A 13,399-nucleotide genomic window follows, 5' to 3' on the forward strand; every position below is an offset into this window, starting at 1 on the left:
GACTTACAGCATGATGACCTTGTAAACTGCCTACCTAGACAGCATCTGACAATCCCAGAATGCACTGCGGCAAGCTCAGTGGGAAAGAGAAGTGATGCTTGTATTTCCTTCAAATCTCGAAATTATCAATGCAATGCAATGTTCTAATTGCATTCATATTTTGAATTAGCTTTTATTTTTATTCAAGTTTGTTAGTTTTAGTTTTTATATTTCTATTTAACTTTAATTTTTTTATTTTAGTTTTCCTCGTTTTAGTACTTCAAGTTTTAAGTTTTTCTTTTAATATTTATATTTTCTTTTAAGTTTTATTCAAATGAACAACAAAAACAGTCTTTTATAGTTTTAGTTAACAGCAACACTGGTTCATTTCAGGCTGTTTTGGAATCACCGTTACACAGCAAAGTTTGTTACTGAGGCTTTTGTTTAAAAAAAAAATTGTAGAAATTCAAGTTGTTGGAAACTTTCAGCCTGGTTTCTATATTTTGAACTCTCAGAGCGAGGCACAAATGCTTCAGAAGATCGTGCTGTCCTGTAGGCTTTTGTCTCCCTGAGTCTAAAATGTGACCCATTTTTCTGCCGAGCTGGATTTGAAAAACTTCTTAGAGAAACTCAAGTCTGGAGGTTTTTCTGATCCAGCCCTCGTGCCCAGACCTGAGAGAAAACTCTGACCCAAATTACATACTGTACAAACTTAAGCTTCATTAAAAGAGCTCTGAAACCGGAGCACAGTCCCAAAGCCTACTGCGCTGCCTATATAACTTTTATAGCTGCCGTCGAACCTAATAAGTGACTGACACGGGCAGTAGCTCGACTTGCTAATGGCCTCCATTTAAAGCATTTTTGTTCATTGAAATAATGCTAAAATAATAATAATATAAATATTAGATGAAAAGCCTAAACTAAACAAAAGTTAGAAATGTTCCCTTGGCACCTAACTAAAATAAGTTTAAGTTGAAGCACTAAAACTACTAACTGGATATAAACGAACACTAAAATTGAACTAAAACTGAAATAAAAATAAATTAAACCTGAATTGTAAAGTAAAAATAAAAGCTAATTGAAAATATTAAAGGGGTCATGAACTGTATTGTTTTATAATGTTTCCTGAGGTACACTTATAATGTTACTATGATTTTTTACATTAAAATGGTCATAATTTAGGAATAAAAGGCATTTTTCCTACCTTGATTTTAAACTCTTTTGACAGCTCCAGTGATTGTAAAGGGAGCGTTCTTTGATTGCTTTCTATTAGGGGTGTAACGGTACACGTATTCGTACCGAACCGGTTCGGTGCACGCGTGTACCGAACGGTTTCCGAATGCAATCGTTAACAGTTAACCGTCGGCTTGTTTTAAGCGCGGAACACACTTCAATCCTAGTTCCCACACGAACATATTAAGTATTCAGTCCATTTCATCACGAAATTCAAACGATAAATGCCATTTTGACACACTTTAATGTGGCGTGGCTGATCACAGTTCAAGCGGCCGCGAACGTGATCATCTGTGAACACGATCGATCTTCTCTTCCTAAAGAATAAACATGAATGAATATCTGAAGGTATGTTGAGGATACATTACAACTTAGCCTACTGTCAGGTATATGTGGTGTAATCGCTCAATCAGTGTTTCAACGGCGGAAAAACCTCAATATAACTGCTTGTAAACTAAAAAATGTCATGTAGCATCAGATTTACCTCAGGCAGTCATTCAGTGTCCACAGAATTGTATTCAGTAGAGAAATCAACTCTTTCACTAAATATATGCACTATATTAGCCGTTATATTCATTATATTCTACTGAACCTGTTAATGATATCTTGATTATTTCATGTATGTTTAAATAAATCTGTCATGAAATTGAAAATGACAGACACCGTGTATAAATGATTATATTTCAACAACGAATTGGAGAAAAAACTTTATTGCAAAAACTGCCTTATGTGAAGTTTACATGTTTGCATACAATGTGTTATTTGAGTGTTGATTATTAGATCTAAAAATAAATAGCAACTGAATTTAGGCTAATAGTTTGGGCTCTGTTGTTAACCTTTAATATTAATGTGCAGGTAAAGGCTCCCTATATATTTACAGCAATATCTTCAATAAACTTTTAGTTATAATTTAATTCATTTAAGGACGGACTCTTTTTTTCATTAAACCACTGTTTAATAAAAATCAATTTTGTAAAACTGCTGTACCGAACCGTGACTTCAAAACGAATGTACGTACCGAACCGTCAGTTTTGTGTACCGTTACACCCCTACTTTCTATATACAATTCAATGACAGTTTAAAGGTGCAGTGTGTACATTTTAGCAGCATCTAGAGGTGAAGTTGCGAATTGAAACCGTCCTCCGCTCACCCCTCCCTTTCGAAGCACATAGAGAAGCTACGGTGGCTGACACAGGACAAAGATGTCGTCGTCTGAGACAGCAGAGAGTGACTAGCTCTCTGTAGAGAAGTTTGTCCGTTTAGGGCTACTGTAGAAACATGGCGGTACAAAATGGCGACTTCTCAGTAAAGGGACCCGCGGTGTGTGTAGAGAGAAATGGCTCATTCTAAGGTAATAAAAACATAACAGTTCATTATATAAGGTCTTTATACACCAATGAAAACATAGTTATGTATATTGTATTGCATTTCTGTCTATAGATCCTCATAAATACTACACACTGCACCTTTAAATAACTAATTATTCTCATCCTACTAAGAGAAACAATGTGAAGTTGAGCGTTTAGTCACTGGTTTTATTTACGGACACATAGACAAAGAACATCTGACTGTACATGAATCACAGATCAGACATTAGAATTCACACGGTTACTTACATGTTGTGTCATTACTGCCGAGATATCGTAAAAGTCTGTTTGCAAACCCTACGCCGAAATTGCGACTGATTTACCAAAGAATCCTCAGTGAAATGTACCGAATACAAATAAATAATGCTCAACTGAGACATTCACAAATACTTAAGCACATTCCTAGCATTACGATCCCTCGTCATCTCACTAACACGCCAGTGGGCGTTGATTTTCTTCTGCAGAGGCGGTCTTTCACCTATCTATGATGTCATGAATTGGCACATTCCAAAACTAGTCAGTTTCAGACATTGGTTTCAATTAAAGCTGTTTTTTGACTAACAAGGAAGTTTTCAGTTCTGAAATGTACAGGATATTCTTGACAAAAGCTCAAGAAACATTTGATTTACCCTATTCATTAACAACATGTATTCTTATTTCTGTGCCATAGTTATTATATTGATTAATAATAGATAGTTAGCTAATCTCTGTGCTTTGTATATGTGCATTTCTGAAATGCATAACATGTACAAATCAATTTAAATTGTAATGTAGATGCATTTTCAGTGAAGCTATACAAATACATTTGAATTGAATTGAATTGAATTTCTCAATGCCATAATAATATATAATACTAAAACTGACTGTTAGACTGTTAAGCTAGTTACATAGTGCACAGTATTGGGTAAAATTATGTTTTTAATTACACAATTTTTTTTATAGATCATTTTCACAATCGAATGAAATGCAAGTATGTTTATGATCAACATTTGTCTACCATCTTTCTCTGAGCTCAGCACAATGCATTGTGGGATTGCCTCCAGGGAGAAAATGGGCTTCCTTTGAATTTTTCCAAAGTGAGGTATCGCAGAAGTCAGCATGTTTAAGTTGCCTACCTTTATACACTCTATGCATGGGTAGCATTGCCTAAGATGCAATCTCTCAGCTGTGACTCTTCATTTTGTAGGCAAATGAGGAGATTACGATTTTATACGTCTGAAAATCTGGCAGGCAAAACAAACGCAGCAGGTCTTACGACAGTGTCGTTCATCACCGTGACACACTGTTTGGATTTTCTGCTGATACTGTGATAGATGAGACAAATAAAATCTTGTGAAATGATTTCATGCAATACTTTGTGGTTCTAACTCTCTCTCTCTCTCTCTCTCTCTTTCTTTTTATCTCAGTTTGTTTGCTCTGCTGTCAAAGAAGCACAATAAAGTTTTGGAGCAGGCGACCCAGTCCTTGCATGGGCCTCTGGGAGCAGACGACAGGACCGTCCTGCCCGACTATGTGAGTCAATCCCTCAATTCACTCGTTCACATTTACCGATCAGGGATCGAGCATTTCCATTTGTGACTAAAAATAGATGTGTGCGAACATTAAGGAGTTAATGTGCAAATAAAAAGTCAATATTTTCATATTTAAAGGGTTAGTTCACCCAAAAATTAAAATTAGACCATGATTTACTCACCCTCAAGCCATCCTAGGTTCTTTCAGACGAATGAAATCAGAGTTATATTAGAAAAGTCCTGGCTCTTCCAAGCTTTATAATGGCAGTGAATGCCTCTCGTGGATAGGGCTGGGCAACAAACTCAAGCTCCTCTTCTCTTATATCCTGAAATCCTCTGCCATTTCTCTTTAAAAATTCTTGTTTTAGACTCATGACCGGTGTTTTGTTTTGCTCTATCCTCTGCACTTCTGTGTTCTTCAATACGCATGCGTCAAGGAAGCTAGTTATTTAGTCCATAAAGTTCTAAATATGGATATTTTTCTTACACAAACGCATTGCTTCCTTCAGAAGGCCTTTATTAACCCCTGGAGCCGTGTGGAGCAGTTATATAGATGCACTTTTATAGACTTCAAAAATGACCCAACAAGTCACTGCCATTATAAAGCTTGGAAGAGCCAGGACATTTTTAATATAACTCCGATTTTATTCGTCTGAAAGAAGAATGTCATATACACCTAGGATGACTTGAGGGTGAGTAAATCATGAGCTAATTTTCATTTTTGCGTGAACTATCCCTTTAAAGTGATAAAAAGTCTTAAATGTTATAACAAAAGTCTTGATTTTTTTTAAGAGGTCTTAAATTTGGGGCGGGAATCATGATATGGCTTAAGGTAAATAATACACTTCAAAAGGCTATGATTTAATAAAATAAATATGAGTGCTACACGTTTCAAAGTAAAAATGCATTGCTGATGCTGTAACAGGCACATTTATGCCAAGCAATTGCTTATAATTTAGCGTTGATGAATTATGACAATATTTACTTAAGGTGGTTTTAAGAGTGCACGTTTGATTACACTCATCGTTTTAAATGAGCATATGGAAGTAGTGAAGACATTTCAAAATAAGAGTCTTGTTGCATTTCTGCTTGTTTTTAATTAAAAGTCACGGTATTTCGGTTACTCGACAGACTGTATCTGGAATTCAGTCTGGAAGTAAATCTGTGATTATTAAATAAAAACAGTATGAAGTAGAAATTTTTAAAAACCTAGTATACTTTTTATATTCATATAAATAAAATAATTTTGCTTTTAAATGTCTCCTCACATCCTCTTTTATTTTCAAATTAGAAGCACGTTCTCCTTGTGGGTGGTGGTGCCGATACACTTTTGCTTTGGCCTCAACTTGTGATTTGATCATCGGATGTTAAAACTATGTGTAAACAGAGACCTTGAGCCCTTGACATGATCTTAGAGCATCATTAGTCCTACATGACATGCGTGAATGTGTGTGTCTCCAGACAGCAGACAGTCCTTCTGGCTAGACATAAAGACACAGTAGACATAAAGGGAGGGCGGGGCTTGGGAGGAAAGGGGGAGGGGCTATTTCAGGAGGTCATTTAGGTCAGTGGATTCAACCCTAGAGGGCAGCAGCCAACCTGCTCTGCTGCCCCCTAGAGAGGGGGTGGGGTGTCTGGGACAATAGGGATGCAAATGGGGTGTGTGTGAGATGATGGGACTCTTAAGTGTGTGTGTGTGTGTGTGTGTTCCGCAAACAGCCTGAGGCCGGAGCCTTGCAGATGTCTGCTGTGTGTCTGGGTGGGTCAGACTGCTGTCTGCTGTCCTGATTAAGCCCCACACCCCTGCTTTGTGTCTCTTTCTCCTTCCATTCACATCTATTCCTCTTCATCTGTCCATCTGTCTCTCTCTCTCTGTCTATCTGAATATCTTCACTCATACTCCCTTTCCCATCAGTTATCACCACAGTTCCACCGAATGATGACATCACTTGCTGTTACTACGTAACCTGCCCACGAAAAAAAAAAAGTGCATTGCAGTCTTATGAGACATACCTCTACTTTTTGAGAGTATGTTTTAACACCCAAAGTCATTTGATTTAGCATCTTTATTCCATCATAATCTCGGACATGTTCAGAAGTAATAAAAATGTACAAATAAAATTCATAGGAATCCATTATAAATAAATAAAAATATATTTAAAAAATATGATCAATTTAAAAGTTTATTATTATGAATTATTATTTTTATTAATGTAATAAGAAATGTAATAATAATAATATATGCATCTGAAATTATTTAAATTTTAAATTCATACCAATCAATTATTTTTACTTGTGAAATAATATATATTAAAATGATCATTATTAATATAATAATAATAGTAATAATAATTATAATGATTAAAAAATAATAATTATTAATTATTCCTATTTATTCATTGTTAATAAATAAATAATATATTTTATAAGTTATAATAATAAATAAAAATAATAGTGATAATATTTATTTATTTTTTGTTTTATTTGAGATGGACAGAAAACTGAGATGTACTCATAAAATTTAATTAAATAGTTGTAATAGAGTAAAATTCATACCAATCAATTATTTTTAATTGTAAAATATATTAAAATTATCATTATTTATATTTAAATAATAATAATAGTAATAATAAGTATAATTATTTAAATATTTATTTATTTATTAATAAATGTAATATTATAAAAATAATAATAAAATTTTTTTATTTTGTTATGGACAAAAAACTGCTCATAAAATGTAATTAAATAGCTGTACAGCATGATTAAAGCTGCAGTCCGTAACTTTTTGCGCTCTAGTGGTTAATAAAGAGAACTGCACACGTTTTGCGGAAGAACATTGCAGCCGGAGCTACTTCTCTCTGTTTATGTCTATGGCGAGTCACGCAGGGACTGTGCTCCTCCGCAGCGCTTCCCACCAGACCGGTCTGAAATAGTCCCAATATAAACACTTATTATAAGTGTACCATAATGATTCAGGGTAAGACAAAAACACGGTTTGGAAAACAGATTCATATTGTGCATTCTCATTATATCATTTTTGTATATCTTGAGCACAAAAAAAGTTACGGACAGCAGCTTTAAAATTATACAATTAGAGTATCCAAAGTGTCATTATTACAGAAGCGGTTTAGCTTTGTTGATGTTGTTGTTTTGAAAACCGGATTTTGTGAGGACGGGATCCGGCTCTGTGTATTTCTGTCTGTTTCTCAGAGGAGTAATATGGGATAGGATAGGATGTCCTAAACGGCAGTTATCAAGCCCGAGTTTAGACTACATTTGATTTTGCAAGCCTTTCCTTTGTCATATCTTATAAGACAAACAACATTCACACACACACACACACTGTTTTTGTCTGCTGTCACTGTTATCGCCATGGGATTTCCTTCAATCTATGGGAACAGATGCAGTTTGTGATGTTAAGACTGTGTGTCTGTACATACAGAACATCTTATGAATACATATCGCCTGCTATCTAACATCTAACCGCATATGATATACAAATATGCGTATGAAAATGAGAAATTAGCTGGGGTGGAAAAGTAACTTTTTAAATTTGATCTCAGTTTGTTTATTTTATTTGAAGTAACATGTTATTTTATGTTTTAAGTTTTATTCAACTATAATAACCCTGATCTGTACAAAGAGAGAGAGAGAGAGAGACAGCATGCACTGCCATGATTATGGGATGTCTCAGTGTCTTAATACAGGTCAGAAAGTGACCCATTTACCATCTCCCCAAAGACACACACGCTTTCTACCTGTCTCTTCCTCTGCCCTTCTTTTCTTCCCTCGTTTTATCCTCCATCTGTCTCCTCAGGATTGTGTGATTCTCCTCTGATCTCTGCGTTTAAAGGCTCTTTGATTGTCGCAGCAGCAGCTGGAGCGTTTACAGACGGGCAACACCGATCGGTCCTCGTCCTCCAAAAGCCAATATGTACTTCAGCACTCAGTTTATCAGTTTCATAATGTGTCAAACCACTGTTCAAATCTCAGTGAAGCTTTTTTTTTTCCAGAGCATCTGATTTACCTTACCTTTCTGCCTCACTTCCGTGACTTACCTGACTGTTGCCATGGCGACGATCGTCAACCTCTTGGCATCACTGCCTTGCCTTGACCTGGCCTTTGACCCCTGACCTCTACTTGAGAGGGCTTGTAACCATGGAGACAGGAGTTGGTCTCTCACTGGCTTAAATGGAATTGACATCACAGTCATTAGCTGATCATTAGACCACACACACGCGCTCATGCACGTATGCACACAGACAGATGACTAATGACTGTCTGGCACTGGATGCATGTGCACTTCCTGTTCCTTTCTGTCTACTTCTCAATGCACAAACACACAATTTGATTTTCAGGAGCATCTTTCTGTCTCTCTCTAGGTTTATGAGTCATATCGGCTTATGCGCTGACGGTTAGTGATGGAGACAAACCATAAGTATTAAACTTTGCCGCACCACATTTTAAAGTCTCTTCTGCTCACCAAGGCTGATCAAAAATACAGTAAAATCAGTAATAATGTGAAATATTATTACAAGTTAAAATAACGTTTTTCAGTGTGAATATATTGTTAAATGTAATTTATTCCTGTGAATTTTCAGCATCATTATTCTAGTCTTCAGTGTCACATGATCCTTCAGAAATCATTCTGATATGATGATTTGAAGCTCAAGAAACATTTATGATTATTATTAATATTTTTTCAGTTAAAAAAAGTTAAAAAGAACAGCATTTATTTGAAATAGAAATCTTTTGTAGTGTCTTTACTGTCAATTTAATGCCACCTTTCTGAATAAAAGTATTAATTTCTTCTCTTTTTTTAAATTCGGACCCCAAACTTGTGAACAATAGTGTGTATATATATATATATATATGTGTTCATTCCACTCACAGTGATGAATGTTATGGTGATAAATAATCAGACCCTTATTAACTTATAAAAAAATACTGATGATGCACAGCTTAACATCTGTGCGTATGATTAGACTGGATGATTAGAAGACTCTTGAGTTATTAGCAGTCTTTTGATTTTGTGTGTGTGTGTAGGATTTGTTCTACACACTTAGGTTGTGTTCACACATTAACATCTGACCTGATTTTCCCTCTGTGTGTGTGTGTGTGTGTGTGTGTGTGTGTGTGTGTGTGTGTGTGTGTGTGTGTGTGTGTAATCTCATTAGTCTGTACTGTAGAGCAGATCGCTCTCATCCCTAATTCACTCCTACGTTCTTCTCGTCTAATTATCACTCCCTGTTTCTGTCTAGACACCTCCAGCTTCTTTCTAGGCTGTAGTTTGATCTCGTTTCCCAGACATCCTTCTCAACTGCTTTTGTTTCACGGGCCCACATTTTGCATCAAGCACCAGTATTGTTTACCAGTTTGAATGGACCTGTGACCTATTTGTTGAAACCCCCAGGTCTAGACGAGCATTTCCAGGTTTGGTCTGATCCCGTCCGGCACGTTTGTTTCATAAGTATCTACTTAAATTTGGTTAATAACAGCGGCGACAGTCTCCCACCCCGTTAATATTCCCGACTGCTGCGTCCGCAGATCTTTTCCGACGTGTAGGGGGTCGTCATGGGAACGGAGGGCAGGAATTTCCTCCGTCTGGTGGAAGGGGAAGGTGTGAGGAACGCAACCCAGAGCGGAGGGCTTCGACTGGGCTTATTTCATCAGGGCGACTGCTGCAAACTCAACATCCGGACTGTAGAAAAAAATCAAACCCAAAAATGAAAATTCTGTCATAATTTGCTCACCTCATGTCCTTCCAATCCCGAAACACAAATTAAGATATTTTAAAATTAAACCTCCATTGAAAGTCTGGGTAACCAAATCTTTGAAAATCAAAAAAGATCATAAAGACAATCAAAATATTGGTTTAGAAGATGTTGAAAATGATAGTTGAGAATGTGTTTGAGATGGCGAATATCAACCAGATGCTGAATGTACTGGGAAATGAGCTCTAATGAGGACAGTGATGATGATATCAAACATCTGCTCAAACTGAACCCTTCCGAGCTCCAAAAGGTAATAAAAGAAGCTTTATTTTATTCTTCTGTAATTGTTACTCTAATATCAGGAGAGTTTTACTTCATCAACACAGATAGAGATCCATCCGTGTTAGATATAGATCCGGGTCGCTAAAGACCCCAATATGTAATAAGGATTGGCGAAACATTCATGCATTTAAGGGTTAAAAATATAAAAAATAATAAACATTTGCATTTCAAAGATTGACGAAAGTTACATTAAATTAAAGTCGCCATGAAATCAAAATGGAAGTTTTTTGGCTTTTAGTATGAATATGTTAGCATCACTGTTATCTATAAGCTCATGTGCTCCAAAACAATGACAAAATTCATATTTAGAAGATATAAACATTCATAACTTACAGTCTCTCACTTCCGCCAGTATGGATCAATGATTTTGATGACATCACTCTGCACTTCAGTGTCTCATCAGATTTTCTGTCCAACCAAATGCTCTCTACAATCAGAAGCCCCACCCCCTACATCATAAATAGACATTGAAGCTGCGGCAGAAATCGGTCACTTGTTCATACATTTACTATTAAATGTATGTGTTCATACATTACTGTTCAAAAACAGAGCAACTATTACTGCTATTATAAAGCTTAGTTAGCGTCAGTGAACCCGCCGCAACTCCGGACCAGAGACACGATAACACAGAGCGGATCATGTGATCAAGTCGGCGCAGACCAGAAAACGTATCAGGACACATTTGAATTCTGCACAGAATGCTGTATTTTAAAGCGATACGGAGGAGATTAGGAGAAGAAGCGGTTAGAGATTAGGAGGAAACTGCGGCTTTACTGAGCTCAACAGCTCGTGATGTAAATGAAACACTATTGGCTATTTTAAAAGAGGAGGAGCTGTTCGATATGCCCCGCCCTCTCCCTGTTTCAGTGGAAGTTACGTCACCATATTAAATAATGCTGCGCATTTCAAGTACTTTAGTGGCCCCTTAAGGTGAGTAAATGGACAGAATTACATTTACATTTATTTATTTAGCATGCGCTTTTATCCAAAGTGAGGAATGCAACAAGTGATTCATCTTAACACAAGAAGTGCTAGGAATCCAAAAGTTCAAACATTGTCTAAAATATTACAGGCTAGCACAGGGAGCGAAATAAGAAATAATGAAAGCATAGAATTAGATTTTGTTAAAATCTTTAATATTAAATATTCGGCTGTCTGAATAGGGTTAAGTTTGAAGTCTCTCAAAATGTCTATAGTATTTTTTAATTTATGTGTTTTAATTATGCTGTTTTTGTTGGGGAACTTCAACACATCCCTAATTTTAGGGTCAGAAATATTGCACGCGAACCATACTTAAAGGTCAAAATACATGCAAAATACCGGCGCGATCATAGATATATACATATATATATAGATTCCGCATCTACGTTTATATATCTTTGATCGCGTCAGTATTTTGACCTTATTCGCCGGAAGTTATGGCGCTGGGAAAACTAATTAACATTCGTATGATAAGAGGTGAAAAAAATAACATTAACCGATCGTTACGTGTCTTAAGACATCAATGTGTCGCCACGAGCCGCATGGTTTAATAAGGATTCGTATGTCTCTGTTTTTACTCTCATTGCTCTCATGCTCTAAAATATCCCATTGACATGCATTATATGACTATCACACTGCAATGGTTGAGTTCAAAATCTTCATTTGTGTTCTACTGAAGAAACAAAGACATCTTGGATGCCCTCGGGGTGAGCAGATAAACATAAAAATGTAGTTTTTGGGTGAACTATCCCTTTAATGTAAGTTTATCACGAAAACCTGTTTGAAGTTAGTCATTATTTTTGCAGTTCTGTTTGCTGCCACTAGAGGCACCTAAATGACAGCTTTAATGCAACAACATTGGGGTCAGAGTTTGCATGGGTTTGCATCTTTTCAGGGTCATGCGTTGGCGTCAGATGTTGCCTTTATATGTGCCCTGACATCAAGTATGCTGTTTTTTCTGTCCCCACGGTTCAGGTGTTAACAGATGGTACCGTGCTGGGACACTGAAGGCGGCTTACTCATGTGCACGTGTGTTTGTGTGTGCGTTTCCAGAGGAATTTATTTGCGTGAGTCTCAAGCAGAACAGAAATGGCAGTAATCACAAAGCAGGTTTGCAAGGCCTTGCCAAAACCTGGTGTCTTTCCAGTAAAGCCCTCGTTCTTCTGGCACCGGTGCCACTGTGAGAGTGATTCATTATGAGGTCAGCAGGACTGAGCGCTTTACACACGTATGTCTCCGACGCTCTGAGTGCTAGTGTTTAACGTGGGACATCTTTTCTTGCTTCTAGTGAAACCACACGCTGCGTCCGAAATCACGCACTGTCTGAGTGGGAACTACATTTGAATTTGAACTTAGTTTGTGACCGTTAAAAAAATACGTTGAATATGGGTAGTATGAATGAAATTCAGATGTACTACATAGGGCGCTATGATTTCAGCGATGTGGAAAGCGCAGACAGAATCGCAAAATTGAATGTATAACGTATTATTTGTACAATTTTTGAGGAATAAACAAAAAGCAGGTCAGTACACTTAAATCAAATCGCATTGAATGAACTTCATCTCCAGAGCCGCTCTGAGAGTCACTTCATCAGCATTTTACGGTTTCATTTGAGAAAAACTATCGTCATGTCATGAACACACAGAAACTCAAAGCTCTTCACGGCAACCCGTCAAAATAAAAGTTTGGTTTAACTTGAAATTGTGACAGAAATATTTTTGCTTAGATTTTGGCTACGTCTCAATGTAATAATAATACTAATAATAATAAATTATTATTAAAACTTTTATTTTAAATAATTTATAAAATTATACTAAAACTACTAAAATAGTTTAATTTAATCTGATTAAAAGATAAATGAATTTAATGTGTTATGCCTTCATTTGATTGCCAGAAATTTCACAGAATTTCAGAAATAAAAAAATGAATAATTTGAAAAAATGAAATTTTATTTTTACATTAATAATTTTTTTTTTTTAATGATTCCAATTAATTAAACATGCTTTTTGATTATTAAAAGTTAATTAAACAATTCAAATGGAATCTAGAAAACTTAAAACAGAAAACAGAATTTGGTAAAAAAAAAAAAATGTTTTAAATGTATTTCATAGGGCCATATTTTTTGTTAAACTTTTAATAAATTGTTTTTTAATTGTATAAGTTTCATGATTTCAATTAATTAGACATGCTTTTTGATTACTAAAATTTTATTTAACAATTAAAATGGAGTCGGATTTCATAGGCCCTAAACTACATTCGCCATGTTACTGTC

At 35.9% G+C, this 13,399-nt stretch overlaps 1 protein-coding gene across 2 annotated transcripts in view; it reads left to right on the top strand.

The window, feature by feature from the left end:
• dym (dymeclin) overlaps positions 1 to 13,399 on the top strand; it is a 115,004-nt gene that overhangs the window by 73,277 nt on the left and 28,328 nt on the right. For both annotated transcript variants that reach the window (XM_079834073.1, XM_079834072.1), the window contains exon 14: positions 3,986 to 4,091. In XM_079834073.1, coding sequence (XP_079690199.1) covers positions 3,986 to 4,091 — 106 coding nt within the window. The remainder of the gene's footprint in view (positions 1 to 3,985; positions 4,092 to 13,399) is intronic.

Source organism: Gobio gobio (genome assembly GCF_949357685.1).
Source record: "Gobio gobio genome assembly, chromosome: 14".
Lineage (NCBI taxonomy): Eukaryota > Metazoa > Chordata > Actinopteri > Cypriniformes > Gobionidae > Gobio > Gobio gobio.